A 17662-nucleotide genomic window follows, 5' to 3' on the forward strand; every position below is an offset into this window, starting at 1 on the left:
ACGTTAGATTCATGTTTGTATCTCAGTATTCCACACTGTGCCTGGCATTATGTGTTTAACAAATAATTTTAAATGAGTATATACCTTTTTTAACTAAAGTTTTATTGAGTGCAGTTTTATAAATAAAATAGTCCTGAAAATAATTCTGCCTGCAGAAGTTGAATACCTGGTGAGCTGTTGTAGCTCTGTTGGGTCATGCCGCAAATGAGCATATGTCAGACTTCCTATGAGGGGTCACTCCACAGAAATGATGTTTTCAGAGGCAGTTGCTTCTATGTAGAGGAAAGGATCAAACCTTAGATTTGTGTAACAAGCTCCGAATTTTTGGAAACCACACTCATGAGTAATACTATCTGCCATCTTGCCTAGTTGGCTTCCTTCCTCTTTCTCTCTTTCTCCTTCCCTCCTTCCTCTTTCCTTATCTCCCTCCTTCAAGAGCTGGTGTTTTTATATCTTATATTCATGTTGGAAAGGGGCAGGTCCAAGGAAAGTAAAAAAAAGCAGGGGAGGGGGAATGAAGAGAAGAGGAATAACATATACCAATCACAATATAGAGAGCATTTACCTACTTAACCCACTTGAGGGCTACATGTGGGCTATAGAAATACTTTACAAGCTGAAAAATGTGAGGGCATCAGATATTGTTTTGCAATCACCGTGTGCAGTTTCCCATCAGAATGCTTTCTTCGGAGAAAATGCCATCGACCAAATGAAAAGGTGGGGTGTTGTTTTGGAATGTTCAAAATGCCTTTTGTGCTTAGTATTGCTATGAAAAAAAGCTTATGTCCTTTCTTATGTTAGTACTGATGTGATGTATTTAATCAGACTTTCAAATTTTTATTTTATTTATTCTATAACTATTTTCTCTGAAGACTGATCATCAAGGCGAGAGGGAATGTGGGAAACTCCATGGATTTAAAACCTTGTACCTTAGATTTTTTTTCTGTCTGAAATTTTTGGGACAGAAATGTAATAGTTTATTGTGAACTCTGATAATCAAACAATAATTTTGCCACTCTGCTCTGTAAAGCTTTCTCGGTGTTTTGTTTGTTTAATCTTTTCTACCACCTTGCCTCCTTCAAAACTTGCCCTGTGGCCCCATCCTTCAGGCATTCATATTCTGCTTTCCAAATTGACTGGCAGCTAATCTTATAAATGAATCCATTCTAATGGCTGCTGATATGATACTGGGGCTTGAGGTCAATCCTTCCACCTAGTTAAGTTGTTAAAATTTTTTAAAAGAGGCAGTCTGATGAAGCAAACTGAGCATGAGAGCATCAGAAAAACAGAGTTGGAGTCCAAGTTTCACCACTAATTTTGTACCTTAAGTTTGAGCCCCAGCCCAATAAATATGATGGTAAAATTATACCAACTTTGTCTCTCAGGGAACGAACTATTAAAGTATGTATTAGAAAATGAAAAAGTGGTATGTATAACACTGATTTAAAGGCCTCTTTAGAAACAATGATTTAACCCAAAGCAGTGAAGATATATATATAGTTTCTGCAACTCTACCAGGTACAGAGCTTTGTGGGATATCTAAAAAGTTCCATGTAGAGAGATCATAAAGATACACAAATCACTATTATAAAGAAGACAATGATGAAAAATATTAGAATTAAAATCATTGCTGTAGGAGTTCAAAGGGAGAGATCACCTCTGAATTTCTGGCAAGGAGGAGCTGTATGAATCAGAGAGGTGTTCATTTAGGAGGTAACAACAGACTTCCAAAAAATGGTAGGGTTTAAGCATAACACTAATGACAGGTATTTAGAGCTCTATACCACACAGACAAGGCTTTAAAAACACAGAGAGATTGACTAAGACTGTACCCTAAAACACAGAGTATCAGGGAGGCTGATTTCGGCAATATTTCTCTTCTCAGTTATGTATAACTTAAGAATATATACAACTATGACGATACACAAGCATTAATAAGAGGCTCCAGAATTTCGAGGAAGTGACTGCAGCTTGCTTGATCTTTTGGAATTATATTTCTGGAAGTATTATCTGAAATTAATATTTTCAGAAGTATGAGTCCAAACTTCAGAAATAAAAACTTTGTGCCAACACTATAGCCTACATATTAAATCTTTCTGTCTATGAAGGCATTTTCACACCAGATATGCCTGTATCCTACTTATTGCAGATGCCATAAGTAAGAGAATTAAGTGGCTGATACACTTAATTCTTTAATGTTTGATACTTGACAGCACTTGTTCTCCCAAATTTGGGGATCCACATCAAGACTTCAGAAAACATTTCAGTAGTATGATGAGGAATGGCATATTCACGTAGTGTCAAATTATTTCCCCCACTAGATACTTACTCATTACAAAGGGAAATTTGCCAACTTGACAGTGGAGAAACCTGGCAGACACAACTTTAACCAAATCATCAAAATGACCATCACTAGTAATAGGACATATGGATCTCATGTACCCCCTGCTGTGGGACACTGGGAAGGACACAGCATTCCTTCTGGTGACAATGCATAACCTTGGTCTCTTCATGAAGAGATACCAGACGAATGCAACTTAAGAGACAGTCTTTAAAATAATGGCCAGTGTTCCTCACTCACATCGAGGTCATGAAAGACAAGAATACGGTTTGTAAATTAGTTAATATTTACAAACAGATTAGTTAGATTAGTTAACATTAATCTTCTGGTGTTGATAATCATACTGTTGGTTATATTAGACATTACCATTTGGAGAAACTGGAAGAGGAGATAGTAGAATTTCTGTACTATTTTTTTTTTTAAAGTGATACTTGTACTGGTTCACTGGATGAAAAATTTTAAATCCATCATGGAATGTCACTTTTAGACCAGTCTTCTGCATGTTTCTATCTTGGCTGAGAGTACTTTATAGAGCACTGTGACTTCCCTGGATTAAAGACTTTGAAAGTAATACTGTCACTTCCCCATGTTATTTGTTCTTCTGTGAAGTCATTCTGCCATCCTTTGGCTCTCCAGTATTGTGGCCCCAAAAGTCACCTCTCCATTCCAAATATAGACCTTTTCATCCGGGTAAAACTCATCCTAATCACAGTTGATGCTTAAGAAATGTTTACCTGTTAAAGTTTGTCATTGCATTTCCTTACTTCTCCATCTGCACCATTTCACAAGGTGTTAAAAAAGAGAAAAAAAAGACGACATCTGGATTAGTATGGTTTTTGAGCTAAAGATGTACCTAGCAAGCCAGTGGTCTTTAGTTCCATTGTGCGCCAAGTATCTTTTTCCACATTAATAAATTTAACCTGTGAGAGAGCCTGCCATTTTAACATCTACCGAAGTAGATGTTGCCTGAAATTTAGAACTCCAAATATCAATAAGGTGCACCGATGTTCTATAGTAAATGTTCTTTAAAAGCTGGTTTCATGTTAGTCAAACAGGGTCTAGGGTTGATTTGTACCCAAAGTTTCTCCTTTAGAGTTCTTTTCTCCTGGAGAAAACAAACCTTCTCCAGCAGACCAGTGCCCTGTGGGTCCCGTCCCTTCTACGGACCTCCTGCCCGTTGACTAACTTTCGACTGTTGCCCCTCCGCTGCTGTTTTCTGTGTCTGTTAGCCCAGACCTTTCACTTCTGTGATGATTCCTTCCTAACCATACCTTCCAAAGGATTGTCTCCCTCTGGGTCTCAAGATTTGAAACAGGAAGTGGGATTGGGTCAGCCTGTGACAAGGAGGGGTGTCTGGAAGGTCAGGGAGGGTTTCTGGCAGCAAAGAGACATACAGTGCCAGGTTTCTTGAGCAAGAGTGGGGACTCCCTCCTTCCTCCTTCCAGCAGCTGAAAGGAGTCCAGAAACTGCAGCTCCTCTTTCCAGTGACACTTCCAAACATTTGCAAGAGCCAGTCTCACTCCACGTGAATGTTTTCAGACACCTGGGATGAGCTGATTTTCTGTTTGTAGAAATAGACCACAGAGCAAAGGGCAAAATATGGCAGTTTCTCCCCCCTGTCTTGAACATGGTCTCTGCATAGAAAACTTATTTTGTATGTGAATATGCAGGTGAGGGCTTTCTAGTTTTATTTCAGATCATGGTTTTGTTTTTAAAAACATCTTGAATTTTCTACCTTATTACCAATGATATTACTACCTGGAACCACATTTTATCTCTTCTCTTTCTCTATGTTGAATATGGTAATTTGTAGGTTTCAGTAGGCCTTATAATAATAGAAAGAATATCCAGACCTATCATAGCCTCAGAATTATTAAAGCCAGCCGGAATACTAAAGTAAAAGATTCCTGAGTTTGTGTTATATGCTGATATATGGTGGCATATACACGTGAATTTGCTTCTTCTTAATGCTGTGCACATTGATTGCCATGACGTTTTAGAAACTGTAGCCAAAGGGTGCATTTTTATTCTTGAGAAATGCAGTGATTTAACTGGCTCTAGGATTTAGACAATTCCAGTGTCTTGTTTTGGAGTTTTTAGGCACTGAATGCATGAAAAGGGAATGTTTCTATTTTGCCACCACCATTATGTTATCTTTTCCAGTGCAATTACAAGCTAATTCAGGCTCTTTGTGTTAGACTAATAGCTTCTGATTCGCTGCTGTCACCCAGTACCTCTTCATGCACTTTTAATAACATCTGCAGTGCCCCCAGCACTTACCTAGGATGAGCATTTTTCTCTAAGTAGAGACTCATCTTTGGCAAATCATTAATGGAACATCAAAAAGATCCCATCTGTTAGAGTTACATATGGCTAAGATCAGAATTATCAAATATCTCATTTTTTTCTTTATTCTTTTTTTCTTTTTTTCCCCCTTTCTTATCCACACAATAAATGTAGTTGTCAGCAGGATAAGTTCATGCGCCGGATAAGGTCACAATTTCATTTAGTGACAACTTCCAACAGTACGAACTTACAAGGTTCGATTTATTAAAGAGTCAGAAGGGATAAGATCACTGCATGGCCAGCCTGATTTATCAGGGTTTGACTGGAGCACTTGAATAGGGAATGTCGTATTTCAAGTTTATGTTCAGAACTGTAGTTGTGTGTGTGTTATGACTGTACGACTCAAAAATTGAGAGGGGAAATTAGAAAACGTATCCCTATAAGGCGATTTGTAGCCACTTAACCAAGAACTATCATTTCCTGCGCCAAACTATGCTTTGAGATGGCTCAACATAGCATAATGTAAATGGCACTGTTTGTCTTCAAATGCAGATGAAACATGCTGTTCTTAATGCCCGAGGAAACACACATAGTGGCAGCCCTGCACTTTGGCTGTGAAGATAATCAGCAGTGAAACGATCGTCTCACCCTCTTGTGTATCTGGCGGGCAGCCGTCAAATGGTTAAACCATAAAATAGCAAGAGCTCTGCCATACTTCAGCCACCTTGGCTGACTTTGAAAATGTTTTGAGATTTTTAGAATCTTTGAGCGCTTTTTGAACTCAGCATGACTTCGGGGCTGTCCATGTTTGATACCATGATGTATAATGTTTTCCAGCCATGAAGAAAATATAAATATGGGTTCTGACGCTATAGCCTTCTGTTATAGGAAGGCCTGATAAACATTATGAGCTAATTCATGTGGTCTGCTTTAAAATTTGGTTACATGTTTAGAACCAAGTTCAAACCAATCCAAATTTTATTTTCAGCAAATGAAATGTGATCTTCTGTCGTCTCACTTATTTGCAGCCATGTCCTATGAAAACTGAGCCTGGAGTTAAGGGACGTTCTGTAAATACCATATACATTTATGTCATCAACTTAATGCTGAATTCAGTCGAAGCATGATTGCTGATAACTATGCTAAAAGACCCACATCTTGTCTGTTCCCCTTTGGTATACTACGGTTTTCATATATTTTGCTTTCTAAAGAGCCATCAAAAGGACCCTATTTAAAAGAAGGAAAACAATGGCTTCATTGTACTTTCAATAAAATAAGATTTGAGGGTATCTCTCTTGATTTTAAGTATTTCTTTCCACCAGTGAATTTCTTTTATTTGCACAAAAAAGTGAGTTGATATCTTAAAAGCTGCAATATGTTTGGTAGTGATTTCGGACTTAGGGCTTTTTCTCTCTCTCTCTCTCTCTCTTTTTTTTTTTTTTTTTAAGTGAGGCTATCATAAGTCTTTGAGTAATCACAGACTTTTAAAAGTATGCATTATCAAGAAGATAAGAGAAACAGCCCTCAGCACTAACAATATTATCTTTTACCAAAATTGATTAGTCCACCCTATGTGTCTCAAATATTTTGTGTGAATTTACCCAGCATGTAAAAAAAAAAAAAAAAAAAAAAAAAAAAAGGCTTTTTTTTGAGGAATAGCTGCAAAAATATGAACTGGGATGAGAGGAAAAATCTTTAGTTTTCATCCTGCTCCATATTTCACAGATGAGGTAATGTAAGTAAATGTAGCAAAATGCTGAGCAAATGAAATGATTATTATTGTACTCCAAAGAGAAGATACATACTAAGACAACTTTTTTTTTTGTCCTTAAAATCAACTTTAACTGCACTAAAATTGAGTGTAGGAACTTGAGTGTAAGTAAATTAAGTGTATGAAGTCTTTACACAATCAACTATGTTCAGTTTATGTTTTGCAATTACCACATGTCACAAACTATATTGATTACCAGGGGATAAACAGAAATTAAAAACCATACCTGTAGTTCAATGTGCCTATTTATATTCCCGTTGAGGTGAAAAGGGTTATCAAAGAGAAACCACCAGCTAATAATTAAATAGAAAACTGTGTACCATTGGATTATAAATGCCATGGGAGTACTAGGGAAGGAGAACTCAGTTTTCTCTGGAATTCAGAGACATCTGGTGAGACAGAATAGCTTTGGGTTTGATCTTGCAACATGAATAGAGTTTATCAAGTATAGTGTGTCTGCAATGGAGCAAGCACAGTTCTCCGAAAGGTGACGGTTAACCTGGACATGAGGAGGAAAGTACAGTGAGAAAGACTTTCTTGATCTGGAGTGAAGAAGAGTCTCCTCTGAAGAGCAAAACAGAAAGTGAGGCAGGCACCGTGGAGCAACATTGTGGTTAAGATTCAGGCATAAAAGCTCAAGTTGGGATGGTCAGAAGGGAGCTAGTTAAGGAACTTGTACCAGTGAGTGAGATTGTGACCATGGAGTTTTTTAGCATGTTTATGCTGATAGGGATTTGGAGCCTGAATTGGAGCTATAGAGTGAATTGAGATGGGTTGGAAATCTACATCTGAGTTGATGAAACCTGGGGAATGCTGATAAGAAAGATGAACCCCCCCCCCCCAAAAAAAAACCAGAAAGGTGAATCCAGAAGATATTTGAAAGGAAGATAAGCCAAGGTATGGCGTGTATTTTGGATGGAAGTGGTAAGAGGCAGTGTGACCACAGACATTGGCGAATGGTCACATGTGTTGATGCGAGTTTGTGGACACGCTCTTAGAATGCTTCAATGTCTTTTGGGTGAAGTAGTAAGTATTTATTAGGCACTTTGCATGTGTTATGATGTGAAATAATCCTCCCAGCAGTAATATGAAGAAGATATTATAGTTCCCATTTTATATGCAGAAACTGAAATTCAGAGGGTTAAGGGACTTACTCAGGTTCACGTGGCTTATTCAACAGACTCTTCTCCAATTCAGTTTTGAACTCATTCCAGCCTGTGTACTGGCCTCCCCTTCTACCAAACTCCTTTCACTCTGCATACTCATGATTTCCATTTCATCAAAAGGTATCTTTCTGGTTCTTTTCTTACTTTCATAAATTTTCACATTACTTGATTGATCCCTCCTCCTTTACATTCTCAATCATTTGACTGCTATATCGGTTTCTTCTCTATTCTCTTGCACTTCTAATTTTCTGTGCATGCTCCTCTATCATTCTGCCTTTTGAAGATCCTTGGAACTCTGTCTCAGGTCTTCTTATTTTATTGTGATATACTCTGTCCTGGGTGAACCATACAATGGCTTTTATTGCCATAGACCAGCTAGTTTTAATTAGTGGCTAAAATGCCAAAATTTATCATTCTAGTTAAGACCTTGCTTCTGGGTCTCAGGCTTGTACTTGCCCATGTGAAATCACCTCTTGCCTTCCTTACAGCCACTTTGACCTGAATATTTCCAAACTCTAACTCTTCATCTTACCCTTAAATCTTTTTTGTGTTTGTTCTTTATCTCAGCAATATATGACCATTGACCCATTTGCTTAAGCCGATACCTGAACAGTATTGTTGGATTTTCCCTTCCCTAACTCCTAAAATCTGAATAATCAATAGGTTCTATGGTGTCTACTTCCCAAGCCTTGTGAATGGATTACATTTCCTGAAATTTGCCCAAGGTCCGGGCTTGTATTGTTTGTTGCTTTATGCTTGGGCATAACCCACAGTCTGATACCAAATAAATTAGTGGAATCAAAGAATGAATAAGTTAATGTATGGAGGCAAAAAAGAATGAATAAACAAATCAAACAGGAAATGGAGCTTTGCTTTCTGATTTTGAAATATCTGTCCTTTTTAAGTTAAACATCCATTTTTATGATAAGCTGTTGGACCTGGCACTTTGACTCACCATTCCAGGGTCCTTTCTACCTGTCATGACATATCATATCTGGGGAAAGAAAATCATGGTATCAAGGAGCACCTTACCAACTAGAGAGTGAGTGCAAAACCCTCTTTACCAATGACAAAGCCAAGACTCGGAAAAGACATCTCTTCTTCAAGGCTGTTTAGTTGATTATTGGATAGAGTCGACTAAAAGTTAATCTTATTTTTGGTGTGATAATGTCTCCTTTATTTCATGACACTTATTTATCTTCAAAAAAAATTTAAATATTATATTGTCAAGCAACATCTAAGTTAAATTAAATATAATTTCCATTTATACAATGTCTTCTCTTGCTATCATTAACCTATGTAGCTTTGGTAGTGTTCAAATGCTAATTATTTTCAATGTGTTTGCAGTTTTCTAGTTAATAAATGGATATTTTTATTTAACTACTTCAGCAACAGAATGGATTTTCCTAAACCTCAAAATAACTTCTTGATAAGCAAGAAAGGAGACTGGGATATGCCTGTTTGCCTAATAAAGTTGAAAGATTGACTTGTTAGGTTGAACAGTTACTGGACTTTTTGTTATGGCCATGTTTAAGAGCTCATAAAAGTAGTTTTGGTTTGCTTAAAATTCTAATGCAGAGTCAAAGACACCTCAAGAACTTTGGAGATATTTGGGTATCACTTTATGATCTGCCCTAAGTTTGTAGTTCTTAATCCATTAAAAGACAGAGCTACTTGTAAATCCACAGGTATAGATAAGAAGTCACTGTTTGACTGAGCCTGAACCCTTTTCAAATGAAAAATGTCAGTGGCAGAAAGAGAGAATGAATTACTTTTTAAAAAAGGTTTTCAAAGATCCTCAGATTTCTGGTATCACTTAAATGTGACATGACTGTTTTTTTTTTTTTTAAGTGTGTAAAAACAAGCAAATTATTTGGGCATCATTTTTATGTAGAAAAGAACATTCTTAACCAGTGTTTAGCTGAGGGATTGAAATGTATTTTATCTTTAAATAGTAAGTTATAAAGAAATTGCTTAAAATTTAAATATCATTGGAAAATTCAAAGAACTATCAGAAATTAAACCGTCTCTTTTCAAGTAGAATAAAATCTTAAGGATGTAAATCACTATATTATCACACTTGAATATGAAGGCACACATTGTGGGACATTTCCCACTGAGTCCTTTTTGACATCATATTGGATTATTAGCTAGGCTCTGCCTCTGACAATTTGGGGTATAAGCGCTCTGCTTCCAATGTACTAATCAAAAAGATTGTACAAGGATGCAAAACATTTTCAGGGGGAAAATCTCAGAAATGGGTTTGTTATTCCACAAAGAGAAAACAAATTATTGTTCCATATTCCCTGGACTCTGGACTTGATACTTAAGCATATATTATTTATTGTAAATATCTTATTTATAAAGCTATATTTCAGAAGCTCAACTCATTGAATCTTTTTGGGGTCCATTTTCCTCATTACTGATCATCTTTAGCTACTGACACATCAGAGTGAAAAACAAACTGGAGGGGAGAGGTGCTGTCTCAGTTCAATGAGTTTAATGAGTTCTTCCATTTTTCGTGTATTTGGCAAGTGGGAGAGGAAGGGAGCATGAGAAGTAGGGAGAATGGTGTAGTTCTTGAAGTGACATTTTTTACCGTGAACATGGAATTGTTATTTCCATTGCATTTTCATTGTCCCGATACAGATAAATTTATATTTCATAATGGACACAATGTCAACAGTACTCAAAGTTATGGTTTACATAACTTTGACTTTGGTTTTCAGGATTCAAGCAATAATAGAAACATGAAAAGTAATGTCTGGTATCTTAACTATTAGACAGAGGTGACACAAATGCCAAGAAGTAAAGGAAAGATCTAACTGAACTCAGGTTGATGATATTGCTTTTAAAAACATCAAGATTAAATCTACATATTTATTTATTTATTTATTTATTTATTTATTTATTTATTTATTTATTTTTAAATTTTAACGTTTATTTATTTTTGAGACAGAGAGAGACAGAGCATGAACGGGGGAGGGTCAGAGAGAGGGAGACACAGAATCTGAAACAGGCTCCAGGCTCTGAGCTGTCAGCACAGAGCCCGACGCGGGGCTCGAACGCACGGACTGTGCGCGATCATGACCTGAGCTGAAGTTGGACGTTTAACCGACTGAGCCACCCAGCCGCCCCTAAATCTACATATTTAAAGACAGTTACTGACTTGAGCAGAAATTAAGGCCAGAGTAAGACAAAACATTTATGCTAAATTACCTACCATAACTTATGTATCTCTTAGAAAATGTAATTACTGAATACATTCTATTTTATTTAGAACTTTTCTCAGCTATCTGTGGTATATGGGTTTCCATTTATACTTCTTATTCATCCATTCGTTCCCGCTTTAATGTCTGCTCTTCAGCAGGTTGAGAAGAAATACCAATAAAAAGAACTAATACATTGTATTATTAAGATTAATATTTTAAAATACAAAGCTTTTGCTATGATAATATGGTATAGTGATACTATCAGAACATAAATATCATAGATTTAATTATTTAAAGAGAAAGATTCCAATTCTCCAATTCATGATTGAGATTTTGTTTGATTATCCCAAAGACTTTTTAGGCTGATGGCCATTCTTGGAAGATTTGAAGCCTTCAGTTAGTTATTTTTTTTTTAATTAATTCACTTATTTCTTTATTTTATTTCTTAATTTTTTTAATGTTTATTTATGTTTGAGAGTGAGGCAGACAGAGCATGAGCAGGGGAAGGACAGAGAGAGGGAGACACATAATCCGAGGCAGGCTCCAAGCTCCGAGGTGTCAGCACAGAGCCCAACGCAGGGCTCAAACTCGTCAACCAGAAGATCGTGACCTGAGCTGAAGTCAGACACTTAACCAACTGAGACACCCAGGCGCCCCTTATTCATTTATTATTTAAGTGAGCATTTGATGAATTCCTACTTTATGCTAACGTGTATACTATCTTCACTTCCAGTTTCCTTTTAATGATCCAATGTAATAATTTGGAGGGAATGAAAGGAGGGAGACCACCCTAAACTGGCTGTTTCATAAGGTTTTTTTTTTTTTTTTCAAACTCTTCTGGTGACAGAATCTACATCAAATACCAAATATAAAAGAAAAATGAATTTGATTAAACATTTTTTTAATTTGGGAAAACATACATCTCTACTTTTTGTACGTGTAAATATTTTAGCCCCTGAAATTAGTAGTACTTTGAAAAAACTATCACATACTTCCAGAGACTCTCCAGATGTTGCTCACCACGAGTCTTGAATAACTATAATAAAATATTGTGTAAGGTGTATATCTTTAATTATAATTTTTAGTTACATTCGTGAGCAAATATAAGAATGTTAACTCTAAGCCATTGTCCTAATGTTTCTTGTCTATCCGTTTTGGCATCACAGCACTGCTTTTGGAAAAGTGTTATTATTTCAGGTTCTTAAGGACTTACTAAATAGAATTCACTTCTGTAGATGATGTGTGTGAAAAAGGTGCAAGAAAGAAATTGGACTAAATCTGAATACAATTATAAGGACAAGTTTTATTTTCCTCTCAGGATAACGAGATCAGTTGGTTTTCAGACAAGCATAATTAATTGCCTTTATATGAATCCCGAGAATGTTGTGTGTGTAAAGCAAACACCCAAAAAAGAGTAAAACGTGTGGGTAAAACACACGTGAAGGTACTCTAAACACCTCTTGTTTTTATTGTCTGCAGGAGAGCTGGAGGTATTTCAGAAAGACGGGGAACGAAAAATCCAGAGTCGGCAGCAACTTCCTGTGGGAACAACCTGGGGGCCATTTGCTGGGAAGATGGACCTGAATAATAATTCCTTGGTATGTGGATGTTCTGAGATGGTTGACTCAGTATTTTGTCATAGCTCAGAAATTATCTCTGCTTGCTTCCCAGGGAAATCGCTAAAAATAACAGTTTGTTTTTTCTTTTTCATGGCCCACAAAACTTGGAGACTTTCCAAGTGGTTTGTCTCTGACAGTAATATACACAGAATTTAGAAGGAAACAGGTTAATCATACCAAATGGTTGTTTAGTAAGGTAATTTATAAGGTTGTTGCTTTATCTGCTTAGCCAGACTAATACTACTCACACTTAATAATATATACAAATGCTTTTATTTTTAAGATGACACAAATTAATTGTCATACATTACAGGTTTACATGAAGAACAAGAAATGAACAACCTTGTTATTCCTCGGTAATACTATTTGTACCTTTTAGAGCAACGATGAATGATTAGCGCCATAATTTCTGTTAGCATTTTTGTAAAATCTCTGTAAAATCTACCTCTAGGTAAGATTATACGGGTAGTCGATTAACTCCTGTGTTAAAAAGTAGTGGAAAGATGGAATACGTGGTCCATTTAAACTTCATTTCTTAATTGGATATTTTAGTTTTCCCGTTGCTGCTGTAGCAAATTACCTACCACAAACTTTGTGGCTTGGAAACAGCTCAAGTACATCACCTTGCAGTTGTGCCGGTCTGAGGTCTGATGGGCTAAAACTAAGCATCTGCAGCACTGAGTCCGTCTCTGGAGTCTCCTAGGGGTGACTCTGTTTCCTTCACTTTTCCAGCTTCTCAAGACCATCCACAGCTCTTGGCTCAAGGCCCCTGCCGTCTACAAAGCCAACGGTGGCTGATTGAGTCTTCCTCACATCCACATTTAAGAACACCTGTGATTATAGTGGGCCCATCTGGGCAAATCTAGGATAATCATCCTCTTTTAAGGGCAGCTGATGAGCGACTTTAATTCCATCGGCTTCTTTAATTCCCTTTTGCCATACGATGTAACATTCACAGGTTCCAGGGTACAGACATTGGGACCTCTCCTATTTAAGTGATGATACAAGTGATAAAACTTGGGGAAACAAATGTTTTATATTATTTAGGAGTTCCACAAGTTATATATACGAATGACATTCTTCCTAAAAGCCACTTATATGAGAAGAGTCTCACGGCTGCCAAATGACTCTGTCTACCCTGTGGGGCCATAAAAACTCCCAGAGGGGTTTTGACAAATGTACTGAACTCAGCAACACTGCAGCCCTTCTTCAATTTGTTACATGAAAGAAATTTCTCCTTCAAGTTATTACATGAAAGAAACTGGTATGTGTGGGTCTCCACTTATTCAGTGCCTATTGGATGACACAGGTTATTGGTTCAGCCAAAAGTAATGATTGGAATAAATAGGAAATATTTGTGTCACCAAACGTTTAAACAACATGGGAGATTCTAGGGTGTGATTTTTACTTCCTAAATCCACATATTTATCCATAAAAGGATGAAGTCGGTGATTTCACATGTATTTAAGAACTGAACAAGTTGATAGGTTAAGCTAAATACTTGATCATGTGGGCAACTTAATTCCTAGTGGTCCAGTTTACCCACTTCAAAAAGGCTTTTCGATGTGGCCCCACAAACACCGCAGGTGTTGGTTGGTTGAGTTGTTAATAGACTGGTCTATTGATTCCATTGAGAGAACAATATTTACCATACTGATTTCCGAGCAAAGGCAAGACGAAGATTGTCTAACCATCAAGGGTTGAGTTAAATACTACTCGAAACCCATTTTGTCTGGAAGTCTATTGGTTCTCTCGCTTAAAAAATGTTTTTGGCAATAAGATACTTATTTATCACTGCATATCCATCCCCAACACAACCTTTAGTTATTTCTCTGATATTTCTTCAAAAGTGTACTGCCACTGAAGTAGCACCTGTCATTGAAGTAAAAGAGAAATGTTTTCCTTTTACTATATCAAAATAATATCTATATGAAAATTCAGTTTTTGATCTTTATATAATTATCTATTTATATATGTGGGATGGTACAATTATATATTTTTAGCATTTGCTACATTTTGGGTGAAAAATAAACCTATTTGTGAAAGGTTAATTTCAATGAAATAATGTCCTATTTTTTGGACAGATGTTTTTTAAATATTCTTGTACCATTATAAGGCTATTTTATGGCATGTTTAATATTTTTAAAGGGTTCAGCTTATAGATATGAAGAACTTTTGATACCATTGATACTATTTGATATTGTTTTAAGACTATGAATACTCTTCAGGGTATCAAAAACCAGTAGTGGGTAGTAGTTTTTTTTATAGAAAATAATCTTAATAGTCTGGTTTTATTTTTTTGCCTTAGGGTTTCAATATTTGATTCATGCTACTTCCTGAAACTATAGTAATTTTCTCTATTTAAAAACTTAGTTGCTTTGCCAAAGTATACCTTAATAGACTTTCCTTTTGTGATAGCATTCCTTTCCAACATTTACTTCTAATTTTAAGTCACTAAATACTCCTGGTACCACTTCGGGTACTACTGTTCCCACTGTAGAATAATGAGCTAACATATACCGCATACTCATTCTTTTCTAGCCACTGCGTAGAGAATTTGAAATGGATTCACTCATTTAATCCTCAAAACAAACCTGAATTTGTGTCTGTTTAAAATTAGATAAGAAAATAAAGGCGTAGACCTTTTGATTCCAGCATCTGTATTTAAAACAATTTTTTTTAAATGGGTGTTTATTTTTGAGAGAGGGAGAGAGAGAGAGAGACAGAACATGAGCAGGGAAGGAGCACAGAGAGAGGGGGACACAGAATCTGAAGTAGGCTTCAGGCTCTGAGCCGTCAGCACAGAGCCCGATGCGGGGCTCAACCTCACGGACCGCAAGATCCTGACCTGAGCCGAAGTCGGACGCTTAACCGACTGAGCCACCCAGGCGCCCGCAACATCTGTATTCTTAAAGACCATGCCACACTGTCTGCTCAAGAGCATGTGTAACATGATTTGAACATGATAAAAATGTTTGGGATTTCCTTACACATATTCTAAATTTATCTTAAAAACTCTGGAGAAAATACACAATGTTTTTTTTCTTACTTTAGGCAAAATATTTGTTATGGTAATTGATAGACTACTGGCGCAATTATGAGTTAATTCAGAGGCTCCTGAGATTTCATTACCTCGATGATTTGGACAGTACTTTCACTTGTATTTTATGTCCTAAAGATAAATTTTCCTTATCATAAAATATATAGCCTCCTAACCCTTCCTTACCCAACCTTGAATCAAATTTGGAAGTAGCACCCTCCTACAGTGCTTATTTGCCAACCAGTGTAATGTAAGTCTGCTCAGACTCATGGTGTTGGCTCAGGAGATTCAGCACACTAATTAATCCAACACAGTAATTAATTGAGTCACCATGCCAGATGTCAAATCCTTTTTATATCTTTCAAGTTCCCATCTTGAAGTGCATTAGCAATATGCCACCTTCTGCAGGAAGCCTTTGCAGACCAGGCACTTGGATGTATAGAGCACATTTCAAGAAATACAGGCTGTATTGAAACGCCAAACAAATTGATTTGACAAAAAGTTATTCTTGGAATTATGTAACACACTGAACATAGAAATAAATAATCTTTTGCCCACACCCCATTATCTTGTTTGATACGTCATGTATCATTTCATGATTTAATAATAGCAGCAACAACATGTAGTTACTACCTTCATTGCACCAGATACGGGTCAGAGAGAGAGGAGAGGGAAAGAGGATATTAACTATAAGGAATTGGCTTATGGAGACTGGCCAATCAAAAATCTTCAGTGTGGGCCAGTGGCTGAAGCCCTAAGAGAAACAATGGTGCAGTTCCAGACCAAAGACCAGTAGGCAAAGACCCAGGCGAACCAATGGTACAGATGAAGCTTGTTGCTTGGAGAGGTCAGTCTTTTTGTTCTTTTCAGGCCTTCACCTGGTTAGATGAGACCCACCTGCATTACAGAGAGCAATCTGCTTTATCCAAAGTTCACTGATTCAAACGTTAGTCTCATCTAACACACCTTCCATGGGGTGCCTGGGTGGCTCAGTACTGAACTGGGACGCTCAGTTAAGCGTCCGACTTCGGCTCAGGTCATGATCTTGCGGTTTGTAAGATCAAGCCCCATGTCAGGCTGTGTGCTGCCAGCTCAGATTCTGCTTCCGATTCTGTGTCTCCCTCTCTCTCTGCCCCTCCCCTGCTTGCTCTGTCTCTGTCTTTGTCTGTGTCTCTGTCAAAAGTAAATAATAAACATTAAAAAAAATTTTTTTAAGTTAACACCTTCCGAGTTGTCACACAAAATTAAGCATCATAGCCTCCAAAGGACTACCATGTACTGTTTCAGATTTTTCGGATATAATTGTGCACCCCTGAATGGACTGTTAGCCAGTGGGCGAGCCTAGCCTTCTCTCCAACATCCCACCTCTGTACCAAGGAATAACTTACATTAAATGCTATCACGGTGACACAAACTAAACTTTTTTAAAAGTCTTGCAGTTTCATTCAGAGGACTACTGACAAGGAAGCTGTTTTAAAAATCACTTTAAATTATGATCAATATCTGTTTTGGGGTTATTTTAGAATTTCTGTATTTACATGTTGTACCTTTGACGTTTCCTCCGTTTTCTCCAAAGATCTTTGCAATATGCTAAATCATATGCTAGCATATAATGAGGGCCTAATAAGTGTCAAACAACAATGACTGTTTGGAAGATTGGATGTCTTTAATTTCAGTGGCATTTGCCCTTCCTTGCTTCTGAATATATCAGCTGTCAGTAGCTAACTAGTCTAATTCAGCCAACTGCTGGAATTATACAACATGCATACTTTATTAAATAGAACATAAATAGAAAGTCCCACATTACTTACTACTTAATACTAAATTCCTCACAACCTGTTAAATTCAATAAGTGAAGTCTGATAGAGAAGTCTCATTTTATTGATCCTGCTCAATCAGGAGAGATTGTCTTATTTTCTCATAGGACGTTTGTGACATTCAGTTCTACAAATGGGAAATATGCATATAAAGGGTACTATAGACAGCATTTCATTGCCTTAATAACCAAATAATACAGGTGTTAAATTGTACCTTAAGCTTTTTAAGATCGTTATCATCGTTAAAATGTGGTTGGGGAAAGAATTAGAGGTTCCTGTTCGATATCATAGGAAAATATCAGAATTTTTAGATGTCTCTGTTTCTCTCCTTCTAGCCCTAACTATGTCTAACTATGTCTAGTTCTAACTGAACTTCTAGTTCAGTACCAATCTCTGATCCCATTCATTGC

At 36.9% G+C, this 17662-nt stretch overlaps 1 protein-coding gene across 3 annotated transcripts in view; it reads left to right on the forward strand.

The window, feature by feature from the left end:
- Positions 1-17662, forward strand: part of ZFPM2 (zinc finger protein, FOG family member 2) — a 475034-nt gene that overhangs the window by 226671 nt on the left and 230701 nt on the right. For all 3 annotated transcript variants that reach the window (XM_040494229.1, XM_040494230.1, XM_040494231.1), the window contains one exon: positions 12256-12374. In XM_040494229.1, the coding sequence (XP_040350163.1) occupies positions 12256-12374 (119 nt within the window). The remainder of the gene's footprint in view (positions 1-12255; positions 12375-17662) is intronic.

The sequence above is a fragment of the Herpailurus yagouaroundi genome, unplaced genomic scaffold, assembly GCF_014898765.1.
Source record: "Herpailurus yagouaroundi ecotype Mexico unplaced genomic scaffold, PumYag 186, whole genome shotgun sequence".
Classification (NCBI taxonomy): domain Eukaryota; kingdom Metazoa; phylum Chordata; class Mammalia; order Carnivora; family Felidae; genus Herpailurus; species Herpailurus yagouaroundi.